General features: G+C 54.6%; 2 protein-coding genes across 6 annotated transcripts; both read right to left on the reverse strand.

The window, feature by feature from the left end:
- Positions 1–1947: 1947 nt before the first annotated feature.
- Efna4 (ephrin A4) lies at positions 1948–6417 on the reverse strand. The gene is made up of 4 exons (XM_021196627.2): positions 6256–6417; positions 3420–3715; positions 2995–3063; positions 1948–2640 (listed from the first exon to the last, which is right to left on the reverse strand). The coding sequence occupies exons 1-4, from the start codon at positions 6366–6368 to the stop codon at positions 2510–2512; spliced, it is 609 nt and encodes a 202-aa protein (XP_021052286.1). The 5' UTR covers positions 6369–6417; the 3' UTR covers positions 1948–2509.
- A 1609-nt stretch (positions 6418–8026) lies between these two features.
- Positions 8027–18416, reverse strand: Adam15 (ADAM metallopeptidase domain 15). Of its 5 annotated transcripts, none has more exons than XM_021195368.1 (23): positions 18202–18416; positions 16916–17025; positions 16333–16409; positions 15857–15935; positions 15602–15678; positions 15327–15516; positions 14256–14321; positions 14099–14167; positions 13823–13992; positions 13603–13687; positions 12955–13103; positions 12673–12847; positions 12372–12464; positions 11927–12231; positions 11643–11838; positions 11355–11432; positions 10709–10781; positions 10347–10485; positions 9910–9979; positions 9263–9337; positions 8798–8869; positions 8445–8569; positions 8027–8343 (listed from the first exon to the last, which is right to left on the reverse strand). In XM_021195368.1, exons 1-23 carry the CDS (start codon positions 18278–18280, stop codon positions 8298–8300), a joined length of 2598 nt encoding a protein of 865 aa, XP_021051027.1. In that variant the 5' UTR covers positions 18281–18416; the 3' UTR covers positions 8027–8297. The 5 variants fall into 5 exon arrangements, 4 of the variants coding, with proteins under 4 accessions (XP_021051027.1, XP_021051031.1, XP_021051029.1 ...); XR_003843708.1 differs by lacking the exon at positions 8027–8343 and adding an exon at positions 9113–9176 and having other exon boundaries at positions 8479–8569; positions 18202–18361; XM_021195370.2 differs by lacking the exon at positions 9263–9337 and having other exon boundaries at positions 8031–8343; positions 18202–18361.
- Positions 18417–18446: the final 30 nt, after the last annotated feature.

Consider the following 18446-nt stretch of genomic DNA (forward strand, 5'->3'; position numbering starts at 1 on the left):
GTCCACACTGTGAGGAAGGGGACAGAAAAAGAGGGGGATAGCTTGGCCTGAAGGCCTACATACAGTCTGAAGGCCCTAGTTTGCAACTACCTAAGTCTGGTTACTGGGGCCACCCCAGTATCTGCCCTCGCACCTGCAAAGGCCTGGGCTGTCTGTCTGTCTGCAAACCCGCGAGTCTGGGTCAAGCACAGTCTGAAACTGAGGCCATGTGTTTGAACTCAAGAAAAGCCAACTAGGTTCCTGGTCCCTATTGCTCATGGGATTTATGCTGCCTGTTAGTGCTCCTTCTGGGTCCACGAAGAGGTGTATCAGGCCACAGGGAGGTGGGTAAGACCCCATATTTCTGAATCCAGAGCAGGGGCCACTAAACCTTTGCCCTGGACTTGCCCTGCTTGTGATTTCTCTTTTGAGGGACCTAGGTAACTGTATCTTTGGTTTCCATGGTAACAGAGACACCCTCCAAGAAGATGGCAGCATCGGAACTCCAACAGTGGACCAAAAGACGCAGCCCACAGCTCCTCCCACAGTTCTTAGTCCGCCTTCTCTTCCTCACACAAACGTCTTTTAATTGCTAAAGATCAAAGTTTAGGGTCAGGACCCTAACACATACACTTGATAACGGGGCATTTTCTGAAAGTGGCTTCGAATAAAGGGATTATTAACTCAAAATCTACTCTGCCTGCAGCCATGGTCCTTAACCCTGGGCCTTAGCTAGAGCCACAGAGTTATCACGAACAGTGAGAGCCAAAGTCTGTGTCGTGTGATAGACAGGTTCCATTCCCTTAGAGAGGAACCGGTCTGACCTGGGTGTGCAAGATGGGAGAAGGCTTCGCAATCCCCAGCATCCTGGTGCCTGCCCCTCAAACCCCCACCCCATAATGTTCACACGCCGCCTCTCGCTGCCGCAGCCGGGTCGGACTAATCAGCACAACATCCACCTATCGATCGCTGGCATCATGCCAGGCAGGCCGGCACCTAGCCAGAGGAGCCTGCGGGGCACCAGGGAGGATGGGGCAGTCACAGGGGAAGGGGTGCTCGCTCCCTGCTTCCACCTAGGCTACGGTTAAGAAAGATGAACCCTGGACCCGGTCGGCTTATGGGGTGTCAGTCTTATCTGAGAGAAGATGCAACAGTATCGGACTAAGAGTGAAGGAGCCCTCCCTCTTGAGCCCCACCCCCTTCTCCTTATAAAAGCTCAGAACAAAGAGGCCGCTGGGGAAGAAGACTTTGATCTGACCCCACCTTCCCAGTTCTAGGCCAGGCACCGCCTAGAGCGCCCTAGTGGATCTGGAGCAGAGGGGGTTGGGGTCGCGAAACTAAGACTCCCGCATTCTGAAACCCAGGTGCTTTTCTGTCACCCACCCCCTCGGGTTTTATCCCAGTACCCGGAGTAGGCACTGCCAGAGTGGATTGTCGACAGCATCTGCCACCTAGCACGGGAAGATGGCTGGAGAGGTGGGAGAGGGTGCCAAGCACCACAGCTGCTGCTGGCACCTATCCCAAACTGCCCAGAAGGGTGCGCACTGATGTCTGGCATGGAGGGCCCCGGGCACAGCTGGCATGGGGTCAGGCCAAGCCAAGCTGAGACCCCAGGGAGCTCAGGTGTCAGGGAAGAAGCCACAAGGGAGGGCCACACAAAGAAGGGTGGTTTTTAACCTAAGTTTATTATCTGTGTGTGCGTGCGTGCGCATGCGCATTCATGTGGCACATCCATTGACACGCCGTGTAGCATGTTCGAAGGACAACTTTTGGGAGTGTGTTCTCTTCACCGTGTGAGTTCCAGGAATTGACCTCGCTCACTTTCACCTGCAGAGCCTGCTCACTGCTCTCCAAGGAGGTTCTGCTTTGTTTTTTTTAATTTTTTTTTTTTTTTTTTTTTTTGAGACAGGGTCTCCCATACTCACCTGACCTCCTGCTCACTCTCACTACCCCCCCACCCCGCTGGGATTACAGGTGTGAGCCACCATGCCCCACTAGAACGGGTGATTTATTGAAGGTTTGGTCCAAACACTTTATAAAAAATACAAACCAGCATGAAATTTAACCTCATGGCAAGTCCATCTTCACAGAAGACACGCGAGCGGCCCCCAGGAAGGGGCATCAATTGCTCCTGGGAAGAGGCCTGGAGGGCACAGGCACCATGGCTTCTCCTTTGCTTCTTGGCCAGGAACCCACCTGCGCCCAGGTCTTTGGCTTTGACTCCCAGCGTCTCAAGGATTTGATCCCCTGAAATCCCAGTCTTCCAGGGGAGGAGACAAGACCATCAAAGCAGCTATGCTATGCTCCTGGGTGCCCCGGACTGTCTGCAGTTCCCTTACAGTTCCTCTTCAGCCTGTGGCGAGGGGGCAGTCACCTACAAGGGTCACCTCAGATCCTCCGACTTTGCACATCAAAGCTTCATCCTGTCTGCCTGGTTTGGCACCGCCCGTACAGTGGCAGGAACCCCTTCCACAGAGGATCTTGGGAAGGGCTCTGGTTTCCTTGGGGTGACTTGGAAGGTCTACTTGGCTCACTGAACTCTCAGGAGACGGAGGATTGGGAGCAGCAGCAAGAGAGACAGGGGGCTGGGCGCATGGACCCCCTGCCACTCTGACGTACCGCTTTCTCCAGGACTCCCAACTGGATGAGCCGACTCGGACCCTGTAAGGGAGAGGAAGAACTGCTGGGTCTGCCCGCTGCCTCTGCAGCTTCCTCTGGGCCTTTCCCACTCTCTAGGGGCTCCCAAAGCAGCCACTGCTTTCCCAAACCCCAACTTCCAAGTCTTACTGGCCAGTAGTCTTCAAACCCAATTAAGACTTTAAAGGGTTTTGCCTCTTGGACGCCCCGTTCTCTGTGCCCAGCTTTTAAAAAGGTGCGGTGGATGCTGGCACAGGGATGACTTATCAGAGAAGGCTCTGGAGCCTGAGGCTCTGTCTGGACCCCTTAGGTCTGCTGTTCCTGTTTCCTCCCCAGTCTTTCTCTCCTTCCCCGCCTGGGAGACCCTGGTTCACTTACCGCTCTCCTTGCAGCAGACAGACACCTGGAGTCTCAGGCACCGGCCAGGACTCTCCGGAGTTGGCACCGCTGTAGGAAATTGGGAGGAAGAAGTTAGCGAAGAAAACCATCTCCTGGTGATAGGCTGTAGCAGGCCCTCTTCCTTTGGAAGGCACACCAGGTGCCAGTCCATCCACAGCTCTCGGCGTCTCCCTAGTCGTCCTTGGTTTCCACACTCCCTCCTCTGCAGACTCAGTCGAGCTGTTCCCTAACCTTGTCCCAGGCCCAACCCAACTCTCTAAGCATCAGCAGCCACAGCTCTCCTTCCCGCACAGCCTTTCCTTTCTCCTTATTTTAGAGGTCTCAGACACATGGCAAAGGCCGAGAGCCCCACTCTTCTCCCCCCACCTTCCCCAAGAGGCACACAGTGTGAGCTGCTCACTCACAGATATAGTAGTAAGTCTCTCCAGGCAAGAACTCGAAGCCCAGCGAGAAGGGTGTGAAGCGCTGAATCTTTTCAGAGAATCGAGCAGGGCTGAAAGGGGCAAAAGGTAGGGAACATTTCCAGCGCTGGAAGGCATTTGCCCCGTCTGCCGTGCAGGCCTCGTAGCCTGACCAGTCCACCATGTATAACGCAAAGGTTTCCGGGCCCTCCGGGGGCCCTGGGCTCTCATAATGTGGGCAGAAGATGTCTAGGTAATCGTTGAGGGCCAGCTCCACCACGGCATCTCCTCGGAGCAACCTGTGGGCACAAGGGAATGTGGGCTGAAGGGCTGTAGCATGGGACCACTGGGGCACATGTGGGGTCTGAGCCTGCCTCTGTCATGCCCACTAGACATAGGATAGTTCAGGAAGGCATGAGTTTCTAAGAGAGATTCACCCCGTTTTTAAAAATGTCCCCCCTTTTTTGGTAGCTGGGATTGAACCGAATGCTCTATTACTGAGCTATAATGAATGCTCTATTACTGATCTATAACTAGCCTTTTTTTTTTTTTTTTTTTTTTTTTTTTTTCAGACAAGATCTCATGCTAAATCACCCAGGCTGTCCATGAACTCGCTCTNCCGAATGCTCTATTACTGAGCTATAATGAATGCTATATTTCTAATCACTTTTTATTTTTTTTTTTTTTTTTTTTTTTTTTTTTTTTTTTGGAACAGGGTATTGCTAAATCACCCAGGCTGTCCATGAACTCGCTCTATAGCTCAGGCAGGCCTTGAACTTATCTACGATCCTCCTGCCCTAGCCTTCCGAGTAGCTGAGCTTACACGCCTACGCCAATTCCCAGACTGAACCTCTCCTTGATAAATAAATATGCCCATCACGTCAGTGTTAGCGAGGCTAGAGGCTGCAGTCAGTGCCCAACCCACAAGGATTGCTTATTGGTGAGGAGACAATCACCATACCCTATCTATGGGGGCACCTTCCCTGCAGCCTGTTGACCCCCCACCCCACCCCCATGGGGCCTGGCCTACCATCTGTGCTTGCTAAGAGGATGAGTGTTGCCAGGACGCTGAGGCAGGGAACAGATATATGCCCACAGACTAGTTACCGACAAGGAGCGGGAGGGTCTTCGGTGTCATCACAGAGAGAGGTAGACTCTTGTCCCCCACAGTGAAAAGAAATTGACTAGGTGGGTTCTTTTTCACTTTTTAGAGATTTTGCTATATGCCCCAGGCTGGCCTTGAACTCACGATCCTCCTCCTTTACCTCAGTCTTCATTCATTTTATCATTTTTTTTAAAGTTATGCATGAATGTATATGTGGGTATGTGTGAGCGAGCGCAGGGGCTTGACGGAGGGTCCTCTGGCGGTGGAGTCTGCAGAGGCTGTGAGCCCCATGCGTGACCTCAGCCCTCCAAAGACTGGAATTTACAGGCATGTGCCACCACACACAGTCCAGCTTCCTTTCTTAAGCAGACAAGTAGATGATGATTACCAAGACAGCCCCTCCTCTCAGGAGCAGCCTGAGGGAGCCAGGACAGGCGAGAAGGGCCAGGACAGGCCGCCCCCACAGCACCACAGATGGAATGAGTCCAACACAGGCACAGGCACGCATACAACAAAGCAGGATTTAGAGAAGGCCTCTAAATATCTTTCAGTGGGTGGCCAAGAACCACCTGCTGTGGCGACCCCTGATTAGAAGGGTTCCTGGGCTAGGTTCTGACCACTAGCAGGAGAAGGAAGGAATGGAGGGGAGATAGGATCTTTGTATGCTTCATCACACTGGGTGTGGAAAAGCACCCCCTGCCAAGCCAGAGCTCAGGAAATACTTGTGAATTTGGTGAATGAACTAGAAACTCAAGGGCTGGGGGCTGAGGTACTGGTCTGGAACTGAGATAGAAGAAGTCAGAGTCCAGGACAATAGCGCTTATCACTGGTATTGGTATTGGAATGACTATCTTTAGGCCTGCCCTCCCTGGGGAGCTGTGGCCTCCCACAGGGCAGGGTTTCATTGGTAAAGCCCAGCAGCTCAGCACTGGTCTTGACACACACAGAGAGTGTGCTTATCAAATGTTAGTGAATAAATGAACAGAGCCACAGATTGTCTGAAGTAGAAAATCAGAAAGGAAAACAGATGGGGAAGGCAGAGAGGCAGGGAGAAATAGGAAGCAAACAACAAAAAATGCCGAGGTTCAAAGGCAGCCAGCTCAGCAGAGGGGAAGAAATAAGCACTGAAATCGTACAGCTGCACTTCTTTTCACAAGCCTGACCTCAGTCACTTGCTTCCCAGGGGACTGGGTATTATTAGCCCATTTTGTAGATGACATAACTGAGGTGAGCAAGGTCAAATGACTGGCCCACAGGTGAATCAGATGTAGGGCCAGGATTGGGCAGAAATAAGATCAAGATGGAAGCAGAGATATCAAGGGGCCCCGAGAGGCTCTCAGAACCAGAGAGGAACTCAAGTTCTTTCACTTGGGTAAAAATCCCTCCCTGGTTCTCAGCGGTCCAGCCCAGCTCCTGCCCCTCCAGAGGTTTGGGCTCCCTAGAAAAGGGGGGCGGGACCCGGAATACGGGCCCAGGCCCCCTCAGCTCCCTGCTCTCAGACTCCAGCCGACCACCCCCAGGACTAGGGTCCTCCGCCCGCTCCCCCACCAACACGTGCGGGGGGGGGGAGGCCGGGCACGCCTCGCCCCTCCCCCGCCGGCTCAAACAAAGGAGCCCCATCGCGCGGCTGGGCAGGGCTCAGACAGCGCCTTGCAAAAAGGCGAGCAGCGGGCGCGCGCACAGCCTGGGAGCGCGCGGGCCCAGCTCGGCGCTCGCCTCGTTCGGCCGTGCTACCTGGGGTTAGAGGAGTTCCAGTAGATAGGGTGGCGGAGGCTGGAGCACCCCCGCAGGCGCGAGCCGAGCAGCGCGGCCCAGAGCACAGTCCGCAGCAGGGGTAGCAGCCGCATCGCCCCTGAGGTCCAGTCTGGTCTGGCCCGGCTGGTCCCTGCCCACTTCTCTGTCGGGGCGAGAAAGGTACAGAAGTGGAGGGGGGTGGGGGGTACGGAACGGAGGAGGGGTGTGGAGGCTCTTAGACCACACCCCTGGGTAACTTTCCACCAATGAAAACTCGTCTCCGCCTCTCTACCCAGCGCCAACTCTTGTTAACCCTTTGTGCTTCCTGTGCCCTGTGCGCTCCAGGTTAGCCAAAGCGTCCCTTTGTTATCTCACTGTGCGGGAAGAGGGTGGCATAGGGGATATTCCACTAAGGAATTAATGCTTGAGGGTTTTGGTTTTCTATGTGTGTGTACGTGTCGGCGCGAGTTGAAGTCTCGCTTCTATTCCTTCTCCACCTTATTTTTTGAGATAGGGTCTCTCACCAAACCCTGATTGGCTTGGCTTGCAGTCCTGTAAGCTTGGGCCAGGGTGGGGGAGTGCTCCTGTTTCCTAGCCCCACCTCACCCCTCCCACCCACGGAGGAGTTACAGAGGTAAACCACTAAACTTAGGGCTTTTTACACGGGTGCTGGTTATCCAAACTCAGGTAAGCACTTGACCAAGGCTGTCTAATTTCAAATCCTGTGTTGTACTTTATTTTGTTTAAAACAGGGTCTTAACACTAAAGTCTGGCTGGCCTGGAACTTCTATTGTAAGCCAGGCTGGCCTCAGACTGGCAGTGATAATCCTGCCCTATCCTCCCCAGTGCTGGGATTACAGCCATGCTCATGCTCATGCACCACCACCTAAGAGGGCTGGTTCTGTTTATGTTTAGATCTTGTCCTTTGTGTCTGCATTGGTTCAAGGTAGAAAGCCTCATTGAAGTCTGGGAGGCCATGAATTACACCCATAGAGGAATCCAGCGTTCTAGTCAGCACACAGCAAGTTCCTATTGGGGGCAGGGACTATGTGCGCACACACACACACACACACACACACACACACACATGATGGCCAGCACCTGAAACCCCAGATACTTTTGGAGGCGGAAGCAGAATTACCTTCCATGCATTGTTCTTTTGCTTTGCACACACAGAGGATGGTGGAAGGAGAAGGACTGAAGTGGCTCTGGGGACACCCCTGACATTCCTCTAGAGCATCTTGCTGGGTGACCATTGTGGGGCACAGCCTGCCCCTTATTCCCCACACACCTCCTCTCTCCCAGGAGGCCTCAGTCCTGAGGTCTAAATGATGAGGTGGTAGCAATCACAAACACAAAGCACCTTTGTTCTGGAACCTTCAGGTGGGGGCAGGGAGGTGGAGGAGGCAGGTGTGAAGCCTGGGAATCCAAGCAGCCGCTGCCCTGCTCCACCCAGGCTCAGGGCTCTGAGAACACCAGTTAGATCCATTTTCCCAACCTCTGGTCAGAGGGTGGGGATGCAGGTCGGACGACTTAGATCATTTGTCTCTAGCTGTGGTGGGGGCTGAGCAGCATCGCCGGGGAGAACCTGTAGACCAGAGGCCATCCGTCCCAGACTGGGCAGAAGCAAGCGACAGGCATCCCAAGTGACACATTCTTGTTGACCCTTTCTGGGAAGTGATCCTCTCCTACAGGCCCTGGTTTGACCCAGCAGCGTCTCCTAGTGGCCACCCCTGCAAACAGCAGGAACTACCCAGCTTCCAGGAGCAGACAAATTCCAAGATCTCACATTTATTACAACAGAGCAGAGATAGACAGTGTCCATGTCCTTCCACCACCTACTCCAGCCCCGGCCTCAGCCTCTCCCCAGCACCCCGCTGCAGCTATTTTAGTGCATCCCCAGGTATTGCTTCACAGCGCCTGGTGGTTCTTTAGGTCTGGACACCAAATGGTCTGTTCTCCTGCTTCTCTAGTGTTTGGGGCAGAGGTTCCACTTCTCTGAGTCTTAGAGCTTGGGGAGGAGGCAGCCAAATCTCCAGAGGTCAGAGGTAGAGCGAAGAAGATGCTGCAGGGGGTGGTGGAGCTGGCCTGCAGTTAAGAAGAGCCAAGAAGAAAAATGGTCAGAACTCCTGCCTAGATGCCTCACTGGCAGCAAGGCACTTAACCTCGGCAATGCCCTCTTCACCTACCTGGAGGGAACCACCAGCTGCAAGCTTCCATCTCCTGGGCCAGGCGGGTCACCTGGTGGGTGCCTGCCCTGTGGGTTGGCAGGCAGTGGCTTTCTTGGGGGTGGGGGTTTGGTAGGCCCCTGAGACTGAGAAAGAAGGCCAGTTTAGAAAGATGTCATGTTTCTCGCCCACAATGTAGGGGTTCTGAGAGCGGTGCTAGTGGTCACCTTTGTCTCCAAACAAACCTGTCACTACCAAAGGTGCCACTGGGATACATGCCATCAGGCATAGAGGGAGGCAACCTGTCTCCCATTGCCCATTGCCACCATTGCTCTAGGTAGGAGAGGTGATGTCCTGCTCCCCCTCACTGTTACCTTTGGGCGCCTCACCACAGGGTCAGCGGGCAGAGGGCGAGTGGGGGGATTGGATCGGTCAGCCAGCGCAGCCTGAACAAAGAGAGGAGCCAGTGGCTTGGAAAGCATGGTCCAAGGTAGTGAGCATGCAGAGGCTACCCAGGGATCGACATGCAAACTCAGCCGAGAGGGGGTGGGGGGTGGGGGTCAGGGGAAAATGGGAGCATGCGCAGAGCCCCGGGGAAGGAAGGTGCGGATCAATCACAGAGTCCCTGGATGGCTGCAGTCCTACTATCGACCACCAGGTGGTAGTAGAGACCATGGCGGGAGGCTCACCCTTTGCTGCATCGGGGACTTTGAAGGCTGAGGGGGCACCCTGGTCTCCTAATGAAGAACACCACTGGGGGGAAGCAGGGATGAGAACTACGATTGGGCACCACACCTCCCACCTGTCCTGAGCCAGGGCAAGGCCCAGCCCAGATTTACCTGGAGTTTCTTGGGCACGGGGTTAGGTGGCAGCGGCCTGGAGGGGGGCACTGGAAAGCTGACCACACTAGCTTGCTGAGAAGGCAGGAGGAGCGGACAGGCAGAGTGGGTGAGAGGAAACAGACAGATGTGGGCAGAATGGGTTAGTGTTCAGACAGGGCAGCAGGGCCCCAGAGACAGTGAGGTCACTGAGCTGCATGCAAGGGAGTGGCATGTGCTGGAGGGGACATGCAGGCTGACTCCATACACACCCTCTTGCCATTAAAGGTAGAGGGCTTAGGCTCTGGCACTTGGCATCCTTTCACACATGATGTCCTGGGCCTTATCAGATCTTAGCACACGGAAGGTCCTTTTGCACAAGGCCCCATTATCCCATGGCTCTGGTCGCTGTGAAGGGCGTGGATAGAATCGTCTCTCAAAGCCACTGATTGGGCCAGCTGAGAGAGCTCAGCAGAGCCTTCTGGGGTGACTGGCTCACCCACTCTGGCTGTCCTTGTTTCTCTGCCTGCTACTTACTGGTCCTGAGTCCTTGGATTGACTGAGCACTCCAAGTCTTTCTGAGTCTTGAACCCTTAGTGCTACCTCTAAGGCCCGAGGTAGGTAACAAGTAATGTGGACTCCTCTTTCCTCTGGCATCCAGGGCTTACCTTAGTGCCTGTCATCTGCTGTGCCCTCTGTGGAGGTCCTGGTCGTTCAGGAGGACTGGATTGGGCTGCCCTGAGTATGAAGAAAGCCAAAGGGAAAAAAAATGGGACTAGCCACCCACCTGCTGATCTGGGAGAAATGAACCTTTTGGCCCTTGGAGGGTAGCTATGTATGCTTTAGGGGTGTGGTTGAGCATCCTGGAAGAAGGCTATCTTTCCCCTATCCTGAGAGAAGTGGCCCTTGTATCTGGGGGTGAAGTTAAGGGAAACACACAGAGATGATAGGTTGGTATGTAGGAATGGTAGTCGGAAAACTCAGGATCTGAGAGTTGGAACTTAGAAGCAAGGGGTAAGGACTGTATGGCTTGGGGCCTTTAGAATCAGGGTTCCAGAACTGTCCCTGATTGAAGGAAATGGCAGCAGGGACAGGATGTTCATACCTATATTGGCAGCTGGATCCCTTGAGCTGGCAGAGCCGCTGATGCAGGCGGGCACGGTGCCAGTAGCTGGCACCAAGTAGTACGAGGACCAATAACAACAGGAGGCTGAGGAGCAGGCCTGTGGTCAGGGAGCTGGTTGCTATGGAGAGAAGTCCAAACTGAGGGTGGGTCTAGCTAAGAACTCTCTACTGAGAGAGGAGCAGAGATAGGGAGGAAGTGAGGTGCTGAGGACCCAGAGACTTCAGGAGTCGTCACAGAGTCAAGGGACAGAGAGTAAAGGGGTCAGGAAGGGGACCAAGGAGAGAGGAGACGGCCAGGGCTGTTTCACCCTTCCCAATGCCCCGGGTCCATCCTCTAGCTACCTTTGAGCTGGGTCATGCAGTCAGGAGGTGCCCAGCCCTCTTCACAGTGACAGTGTCCACTGCTGTCACAGACCTAGAGGGACAAAAGGCAAGCAACGAGGGTGTCTGTCAGATGGGACCACTTCCCTGTGTGTGGCTTTCCTTTTTGTTTTGTTTTGCTTCGGTTTTTCAAGACAGGATTTATCTGTGTGTCCCTGACTTTCCTAGAATTTGCTCTATAGAGCAGGCTGCCCTCAAATTGGGAAATCTACCTGCCTCTCCCTCCCAAGTGCTGGGAATAAAGGCGTGTGCCACCACTGCTGGCTTTTCAAGAATTCTTTTTTATCCCCTAAAGCTTCTCAAACTGTCAGGGATGCTTCGGAGAATGGGTAGACAGGCAGTCCTGGAGAGGGGGAGTCCTTATCCATGCCAGGGGAAATGCCAGCAAGCTAATACTTTTAATATGCTGGTCACTAGCCGCTTTCATGCCCTCCAGGATATGGGTACCATTATTATGTCCAGTTGGAAGAGGAAACAGCCCAAGAAGGCTAATAACATATCCCGGGAAGTGGCAAAGACGGGCACCAAGGTATGTCTGTTTCCAAGTCTGGACTTTTCCCTTCAGGGGGCTCCCTTCCCCCCTTCATCTCCTCCAACACCAGCTCACCCCATGGCCATGGCATTTGCTTCGACATTCCTGTGCTCCCAGGAGATCCACGGGCTGGCATCGGTGGCCGATGCACACCTGCTCCATAGAGAGAAGAGCAAAGTTCACATTCTCAAAGCCTTAGAGGGACTGGGGCCTACAAGGCTGTGAGGCTCCCCTTTATAGATGTGAAACCGAAGCTGGGTGGGGAAACAAGGCTGTTCGGGCTGAAAAATCTGGCTTCCTGGGCACCGCGAGCTCTGGCCAGAGGCTGCTTCCCACCTGGTCTCAGTCACCCAGTCTACTCACCAGGCCAGGACCACAGGCAGTGCCAGGAAGTGCCAGAAGAGGCTGGGCCACATCATTGCCCAGGTCCAAGTCCACCCAGCTGCAGTTTAACTGTGTCCCATTGCCTTCCAGGACCTCTGAGAGCCGATCTTGAACTGAACCCAGCAGAGGCTGGCTCCTACCCCACTGGCACTGCAGTTGCCCACAAATGGCATCTCTGGGGGTAGGGAGAAAGGCAAGAAGGGTTGGTAGAAGAAGCGCCAAGGTGCTCACAAACTCGGGAAAAGCCCACTTTTTCCACTTACCTAGGGGCACAAGGCATGTAGCTACCACTGGGGCTGCGCCCACAGCTCCCAAAGGCATTACCCCGAGTGTTGGCTGTTTGGAGGCAAAGTGGTGCAGCAGGCTGGGCCCCGGGTCCCCAAAGAGACTGGCACTGCCGGGCATAGGAGGCACAGCGCCCGTGCATACACACAGCCTCTCCGCCAGCACAAGGCTCGCCGTCCCCAAGTCTGAGGTCAGATGGGCACTGAGAGCTATCTCCTGGGCAGAATTCAGGCAAATCACAATCGTCTGTGGGAGGGCGGCACAGCCAACCAGCTGGGTGCAACTGTGGAGGGTGGCGAGCATCAAAGTAGGTACTGGGCAGCATCAGCCAGGAGCTCAGGGTCAGAGCTCAGGATGAGTCTTTGAACCTGGCACCTGGCAGGCGAGCTCGGCGGCGGGGCCTAGTCCCAGGTCGATGCCCACCTTGCAGTTTTGACAACAGGGTCCATCAGATGCACACTGCGCTCCTGGCCTCAGCTGGCAGGTGAGATAGTCACAGCAGGGATCAGAGCATTCCTGCAGGCAAGGGTTCGGAGGGAGCGAGTCTGCGCCTGCGCGCACAAGCCCTCCGGTTCACCCGGGGAGCAAACCCAGGGAGCAAAGGCACGGACTGAACGAGACCCCGCCCCTCAGAGCCAGAAAGCTACACGGGGAAACTCAGGGCTGAATAATGAGGGCGAGGACACAGATGGGAGCGGGCAAGGCTTTGGGGTCAGGGGCTCACATCTGGGAAGCCACAGTCACACTGCTCTCCGGGGTCCACAAACATATTTCCACACAAAGAGGACATAGGGACCAGGCTGGGTTGCCGTTCGAAGAGGCAGCTGCCCATTCCACCCAGGAGGGCCTTTTCCAGGGCCTGTCGGCTGCAGTTGCTGAAGTTCAAACCTGGTAGGAAGCTGAGGAGAGTGGCCAGGGGAGCTGGGCAGAGGCTCTCGTGCCTCGCCTTACCCTCATGCACCCTAACATCCCACCCCCCCACCTCACCCCAGCCCCAGTTACTCACTCTGTGGAGGCCTCCATGATACAGCTCTTGGCTGGGGCTGGACCTGGACAGGGACAACTGTGCCCGGGCGAATCATGGTCTAGACCCAGGCTGTGGCCCAACTCATGGGCGATGGAGGAGGCAACGCCTAAGATGCTTGTGGAGTGGTCCTGTCATTGGGGAGGGAGATACCCCAGGTCCAACCCCAGCCTGGAATCAACACAATGGCCAGCCTGCCCCGACTATTCCTGTCCCCTCCTCATCCGCTCCCCTGGATACTGATTCCTCCTTAATTGACTAAAGTAGGAGAGTCCAGGCCTGGGTGCCAGGGACCTAAGTTCTAGCTAAACTCTGCCCTCCCCTCCCCAATATATATATATATATATATATATATATATATATATATATATATATATATCCCAAATATCACCTCTGCCTTTCGACCTCTTCCCCCCTAGAAATACAAAGGTGTCATAAGTGACAACTCTGCATTCTATGATGAACTGGCCACACATAAGTTCTGTGACAAGTAAAGGCCACTTTGTGGCCCTCTGCCTTCTTTCCCCACAGCTCTAAGACCAGACAAGTTTGAAGAGAATGTTCAGTGAATAAAGGACCCAAACACTGGAGAAGTGTACGGGGAAATGAGGAGACCCACAGGCAGCTTACCATATTCACACCTCCGGAGAAGTCAGGGGAACAGATGGAATTCTGAATGGCCATGCCCACCATGGGCCCAGAGAAGGAGGTAACACTGCAGGACAGTGGGGGGGGGGAGATCAGAGTCTAAAGCCATCATTGTCAGAGCCTCACGGGAGTTGAAGGGATGGACACTCAGCCCTGACAGGATAGCATCAGGCCCCGGGGTAGCAGGGCTTGGGATCCTTACGTCACCAGCTGGGCACTGTCATGGGGCAGTCGAGGCAGCAAGTCTGTCCGGCGCCAGCGGAGGAAGTTGTCTAGCAGGACAGCTGGGTTGGAGCTCATCTCTATCAGGTCGTGCTGGGTCCATGCCTCTAGGCCCACAAGCGCTACCCGGACATTCAAGGGCTGGAAGAACTGAAAGGTCTGAGGCTCAGAAAAGGGGCGGGGCCGCAGTAAGAGAGTGATGGGGCTAGGGCCACAGTAAGGGAGGGCTGGGCCTCCTACCCAGCCCCAGACTCACCGTGTCTAGCAAGAGAGCTGCTTCTAGTGTTCGGTTCAGCAGTTGTTGGAAGTCAGGGTACTTCCTGACCTGGGGGGGCCAAGTGGGGTTATCTTGAAATGTAGGAAAGTGGGTGTGGGCAGGGAGCAAGAGCAGGCTATGGTGTCAACACACTCACCTCTGAATTGTCAGCCACAATCACCAGCTCCACAATTTTCGTCTCTGTTACTACATCCCGCTTAAGCTGTGGATAAGAATCGAGATGTGTCGGGCAGATTCTCCTCAGGGCCACTGCCCCGGGCTGGGTAAGCTGTGTCCATACCCACTTTGAGTCGTTAAGAGGATGAAGACCTCACGGGGTATGTGAGAGCTCAGAGACCTGCCCATAGTGGACCAAGGACAGATTATGAATCCCATAATGGGATTCTATTTTCCTACTCTAAAGCAAGCTTTTGGGTTTCTGAGACAGTGTCTTGCTGTGCAGCTCCGGCTGGCAGTGAACTCTGTCCTCCTGCCTCTGATCCCCAAACAGCTGCTAGGACACAGTTGTGTACATTCAAGCCTGGCTTCCTTCGATTTTAAAAAATACTAACTAAAAAAAAAAAAAAAAAAAAAAAAACTAAAAGCCAGAAGAGGCCCTTGACTTTCACCTTTAATCCCAGCACAGGCAGAGGTAGGTGGNATTCAAGCCTGGCTTCCTTCGATTTTAAAAAATACACTTACAAAAAAAAAAAAAAAAAAAAAAAACTAACTAAAAGCCAGGCATGTTGGCACGCACCTTTAATCCCAGCACAGGCAGAGGTAGGTGGATCTCAGTGAGTTCAAGGCCAGCCTGGTTAAATTCCAGGACAGCCAAGGCTATAGAGAGAGACCCTATCTTAAACACAAACAAACAAAAGCAAATCAAAACCTATTATGGGTGGGTATGGTAGAGCAGACCTTTAATCCCATTGCTCAGGAGGCAAACAGACAAACAAACAAACAAACACAAAAACCGAAACAACTAAATAACAGCTGACATTATCACATACAGTGTTCCAGGCTCCAGTGCTAAGCACCTGCCATATCAATTCACTTTAATTTTCACACTGTAGTGTAATCTCCATCTTCGTAAATTAGGATTTCTTCCTTGGCAAATAGAGCTTTGGGCAGCACCTGCCTTCTCAGGTTGCTAGGAAGAGCGACGACCAAGGCAGCGTTCACACCATGCCTGAAACATGGGGTCTGGGCTCTCAGGCTGCCTCCTCACCCTGTGAATGTGATGCTGTTCCGGAAGGAGGTCTGGTCCTGCCCAAGTGGGCACAGAGGCATGCCAGCTTGGGGCACAGGTGTGGCCTGGCAACAGGAGGTCTTGGATCTGAGAAACGATGGGACGCTGAAGGTCCCCAGGGCCCAGCTCCAGTGTATAGCCTCTCTCTGGGGACAGGACGACCAACCCCCTAAGGAAAAGGACAGGGAGTCAGAGTATTTCGGCTCCCTGCCTGTGTGGATCCTCTCCCCTGGTAGCTAACCCACCCACAGTACCTGATCCCAGAGCAGGCACAGAGGGAGACAAAGGAGCTGGGGTGGCCCTGCACTCGTCCTCGGTAGCAGCAGTTTTCCTACAGCAGGGAAGCCACATTAGTTACCACAAGCCCACAGGGGAGACCAGACAACCCCGGAGTCCAGCTTGCCAGCAAGGGCAGGCAGGACCCTCCCACTTCCTCCAGGGCTGCCATCCTCCCTTCTTCCTTCCCTCTTTTGCCCAGGCCTGAAGCAGCACCAGAGGGCCTGACTCACCAGACTGTAGCCCTCACTGACCATTCGGGTGCCATCAGGCTGGTACCACACCAGAGTTGGGCGGCCAGGGATAAGATCTCTGTGAGAAAAAGAGGGCAGGATTTGAGCCCCTTCACAGGGTGTTGGAGTGACAAGCTAGGGCCCGAAGTAGACAAGGGTATGTTAGGGACCAGGCAATGCCACCAAACTAACTACTCGGTTCCTTCCAGGCCACAGAGTCTGAAGGATGAGCTGTCGTCTCCTCCTGCCTGTCTAAGTTGCAATATGATTTTTGACATCTATAACTGTATGAACTCAGGCAAGTTATTTAATTTCTCTGGGCTTTAACTTCTTCAAATGTTAAATAAGAATCATAAGTAATAGCATCTATATAGGATTGTGGTTAAGGAGTCCCTGAGCATAGGTACTTAGTACTTGGTGCATAATAAATGTTATGTAAATCACCTCCCAGTAATTATTCATGCCTGCCACCTTACCTATTCTGTAGAAGCTCCAGGATATGACTCTCACCGTCCAGCTCCAAGGAAATCCTCAGGGCCTCAGGTAAACCAGTCTGTGGACACCAGAGGCATGTCACCTCCCCTAGCCCTGCCCACAACTTCTATAAAATCAGAAAACCTCAGGCTCTCAGGAGAGTACCAATGATTAGGTCACTGGTTGGGGGATCCCATGGGAGGGTCCAGGAAACCCTGCCTGGCCTGGGCATTGTTCTAGGGGCTTATGTGGGGGGTCAGGGAAGGCATCTGAACCACCCCTTCTCGGCTTCCTGCCCAGAGAGGAAGCATCGTGAAGGGCCGGCACAGGCCCCAGCCCTTCCTCTGACTCAGCTTCAGAAAGTGTGTGTCTGTCTGTCTGTCCCTGTCCCTTTCCAAATCTCTCCCCCACTGAAAAAGAGAACAGCGTGAGTGGAAAGAGGAGGCTTAGTGTCAGAACTCTCCCAGGATGGGCTGGGGCCGAGGCAGACACGTACGTGCAGAGGGGACGGAGCTGAGTGTAGCCGGGGGCTGAGGGAAAGGAGTGTGAGAAAAGAGAAAATCTTATTAGCAGGCTGGGACTCACCTGAAGCACTTCTGCTAGGCTCATCGGAGGGCTGTCCTGAACAGCCCGGCTCTTCATGGATTCACTCAGCGGCCTCTCTGGGTTGGCTTGCCGCTCTTCTTCCGTGCCTCCTGCAGGGTCCCAGAACCTCCTAAGAGATTGCTGAGGAAATCCCTAGCAAGGCTGGAGCCACTAGAGTCCTCAGACCCACCGACCCTCAGCACAGTGACTTAAGCGGTCCTGCACTGCGTGCCAGGATTTAAAGGAGGATATGGGAAGGGGGGGGTTCTTTCCCAATTTACGGACTTCCCCCACGAGTCCCCAAAGTTCAGAGTATCCAGCTTTCAGCTCCTCCTTGCCTTCCCTTTGGCCAATCCCAAGGTTTTCACGGGGGCCCTCCCTTGTTCCCATCCCTTCCCAATCACACTCCCCACCCAATCAGGAATGCCCTTTCTTAGGACTAGGAGAGGTCTGTGGCCTGATGCCCACTTGCCCTGCCTTTTCCCTCACAGTAGAGATGTCTGCCGGGAACGCCCATCTTTGGGTGAGCAGTGCAAACATTCTGACCTCCCTAAACAGCCTTGATGCCCAGTCAGGCGCACCCGTTCCCAACAGCCTCCGCTTCCTCCGCCAGCACCCCCCAACAATGGCCCTCTCCTCTCCGGACACTCCACCCCCGCCTACCCTCTCGGCCCCCAGCCCAAGACAGCAGCGGGAAGTGAAAGTTCCAAGGAGGAGTTGGTGTCCCAGTCTCTTTCCTGGCGAAAGCTCCCTCCCCTGGCTCCTCCGGGCCCCTCCCGCTCCGCCAGGCTTCTGGTGGCAACCGCACCCGAGTGAGCGGTGCTGGCCGCCCAGGTCTGGAATGAACGGCTGAAAATAATCCTTTTCACTAAACCCCACTAGCCGTGCCTAGTCCGGGTACTTCATAGAGTAGAACTGTCAGCTAGGCCCTAGAGAGACGAAGACGTCAGTCCTAAGGAGTGACTCTTTCCGTGATCTGAGCCCACACACACACACCCGCCCCGGGCGCACGCTTTTCGGTGCCGGAGATTTAAAGTGTCTGCGGGGATAACTCCGGACTTCAGGACAGAGGACGCCATCCTCCCTCCTCCTCCTCCTCCTCCCCATCCTCCCCATCCTCCTCTTCCTTTCCCTCTCCAAATTACCTGGCCCTAGGCTTTGGTCGGCAGATCACACAGGCTGCCCTCTGGTTAGGCTCCGGCAGACCCCAGCACCCCATTGCCTCTGGGTTTCCTTGTACCTCTTTCCAAATCATCCCCTTGACCCACTATCGGCTGAGAACTCACCTATATTTGGCAGCGGCGGGGAGGGCCGAGGGCTGCCCGCGCCCAGCAGTCCCAGAGCCCAGAGCAGCGCCAGCCGCATGGCCTCGGAGCTCCGGGCCGGACGAGGGCAGCAGGTGCGGGGCTACGCGTGGAGGAGCAGCCACGGCCCTGCCGGACACCAGCTCGGTGCAGCGCAGCAACTAGGCCCCGCCCCGCCCCGTCTGAGGCTCCGCCCCTGCCGCTCAGCACAGCCTCTTTCCGGCAGC

The sequence above is a fragment of the Mus pahari genome, chromosome 4, assembly GCF_900095145.1.
Source record: "Mus pahari chromosome 4, PAHARI_EIJ_v1.1, whole genome shotgun sequence".
Taxonomy (NCBI): Eukaryota; Metazoa; Chordata; class Mammalia; order Rodentia; family Muridae; genus Mus; species Mus pahari.

What these genes read in the sequence shown, in the direction of transcription:
- Efna4 (XM_021196627.2), bottom strand. Translation starts at nt 6,368, where the DNA reads ATGCGGCTGCTACCCCTGCTGCGGACTGTGCTCTGGGCCGCGCTGCTC. An exon ending in AGAGACTTACTACTATATCT is followed by an intron (nt 3,064 to 3,419) that starts GTGAGTGAGCAG and finishes AATTTCCTACAG; the next exon opens with CGGTGCCAACTCCGGAGAGT. An exon ending in TGTCTGCTGCAAGGAGAGCG is followed by an intron (nt 2,641 to 2,994) that starts GTAAGTGAACCA and finishes TCTCCCTTACAG; the next exon opens with GGTCCGAGTCGGCTCATCCA.
- Adam15 (XM_021195368.1), bottom strand. Translation starts at nt 18,280, where the DNA reads ATGCGGCTGGCGCTGCTCTGGGCTCTGGGACTGCTGGGCGCGGGCAGC. An exon ending in TCAGTGAGGGCTACAGTCTG is followed by an intron (nt 15,679 to 15,856) that starts GTGAGTCAGGCC and finishes TCCCTGCTGTAG; the next exon opens with GAAAACTGCTGCTACCGAGG. An exon ending in CTGCCTGTGGTCCTGGCCTG is followed by an intron (nt 11,433 to 11,642) that starts GTGAGTAGACTG and finishes TCTATGGAGCAG; the next exon opens with GTGTGCATCGGCCACCGATG.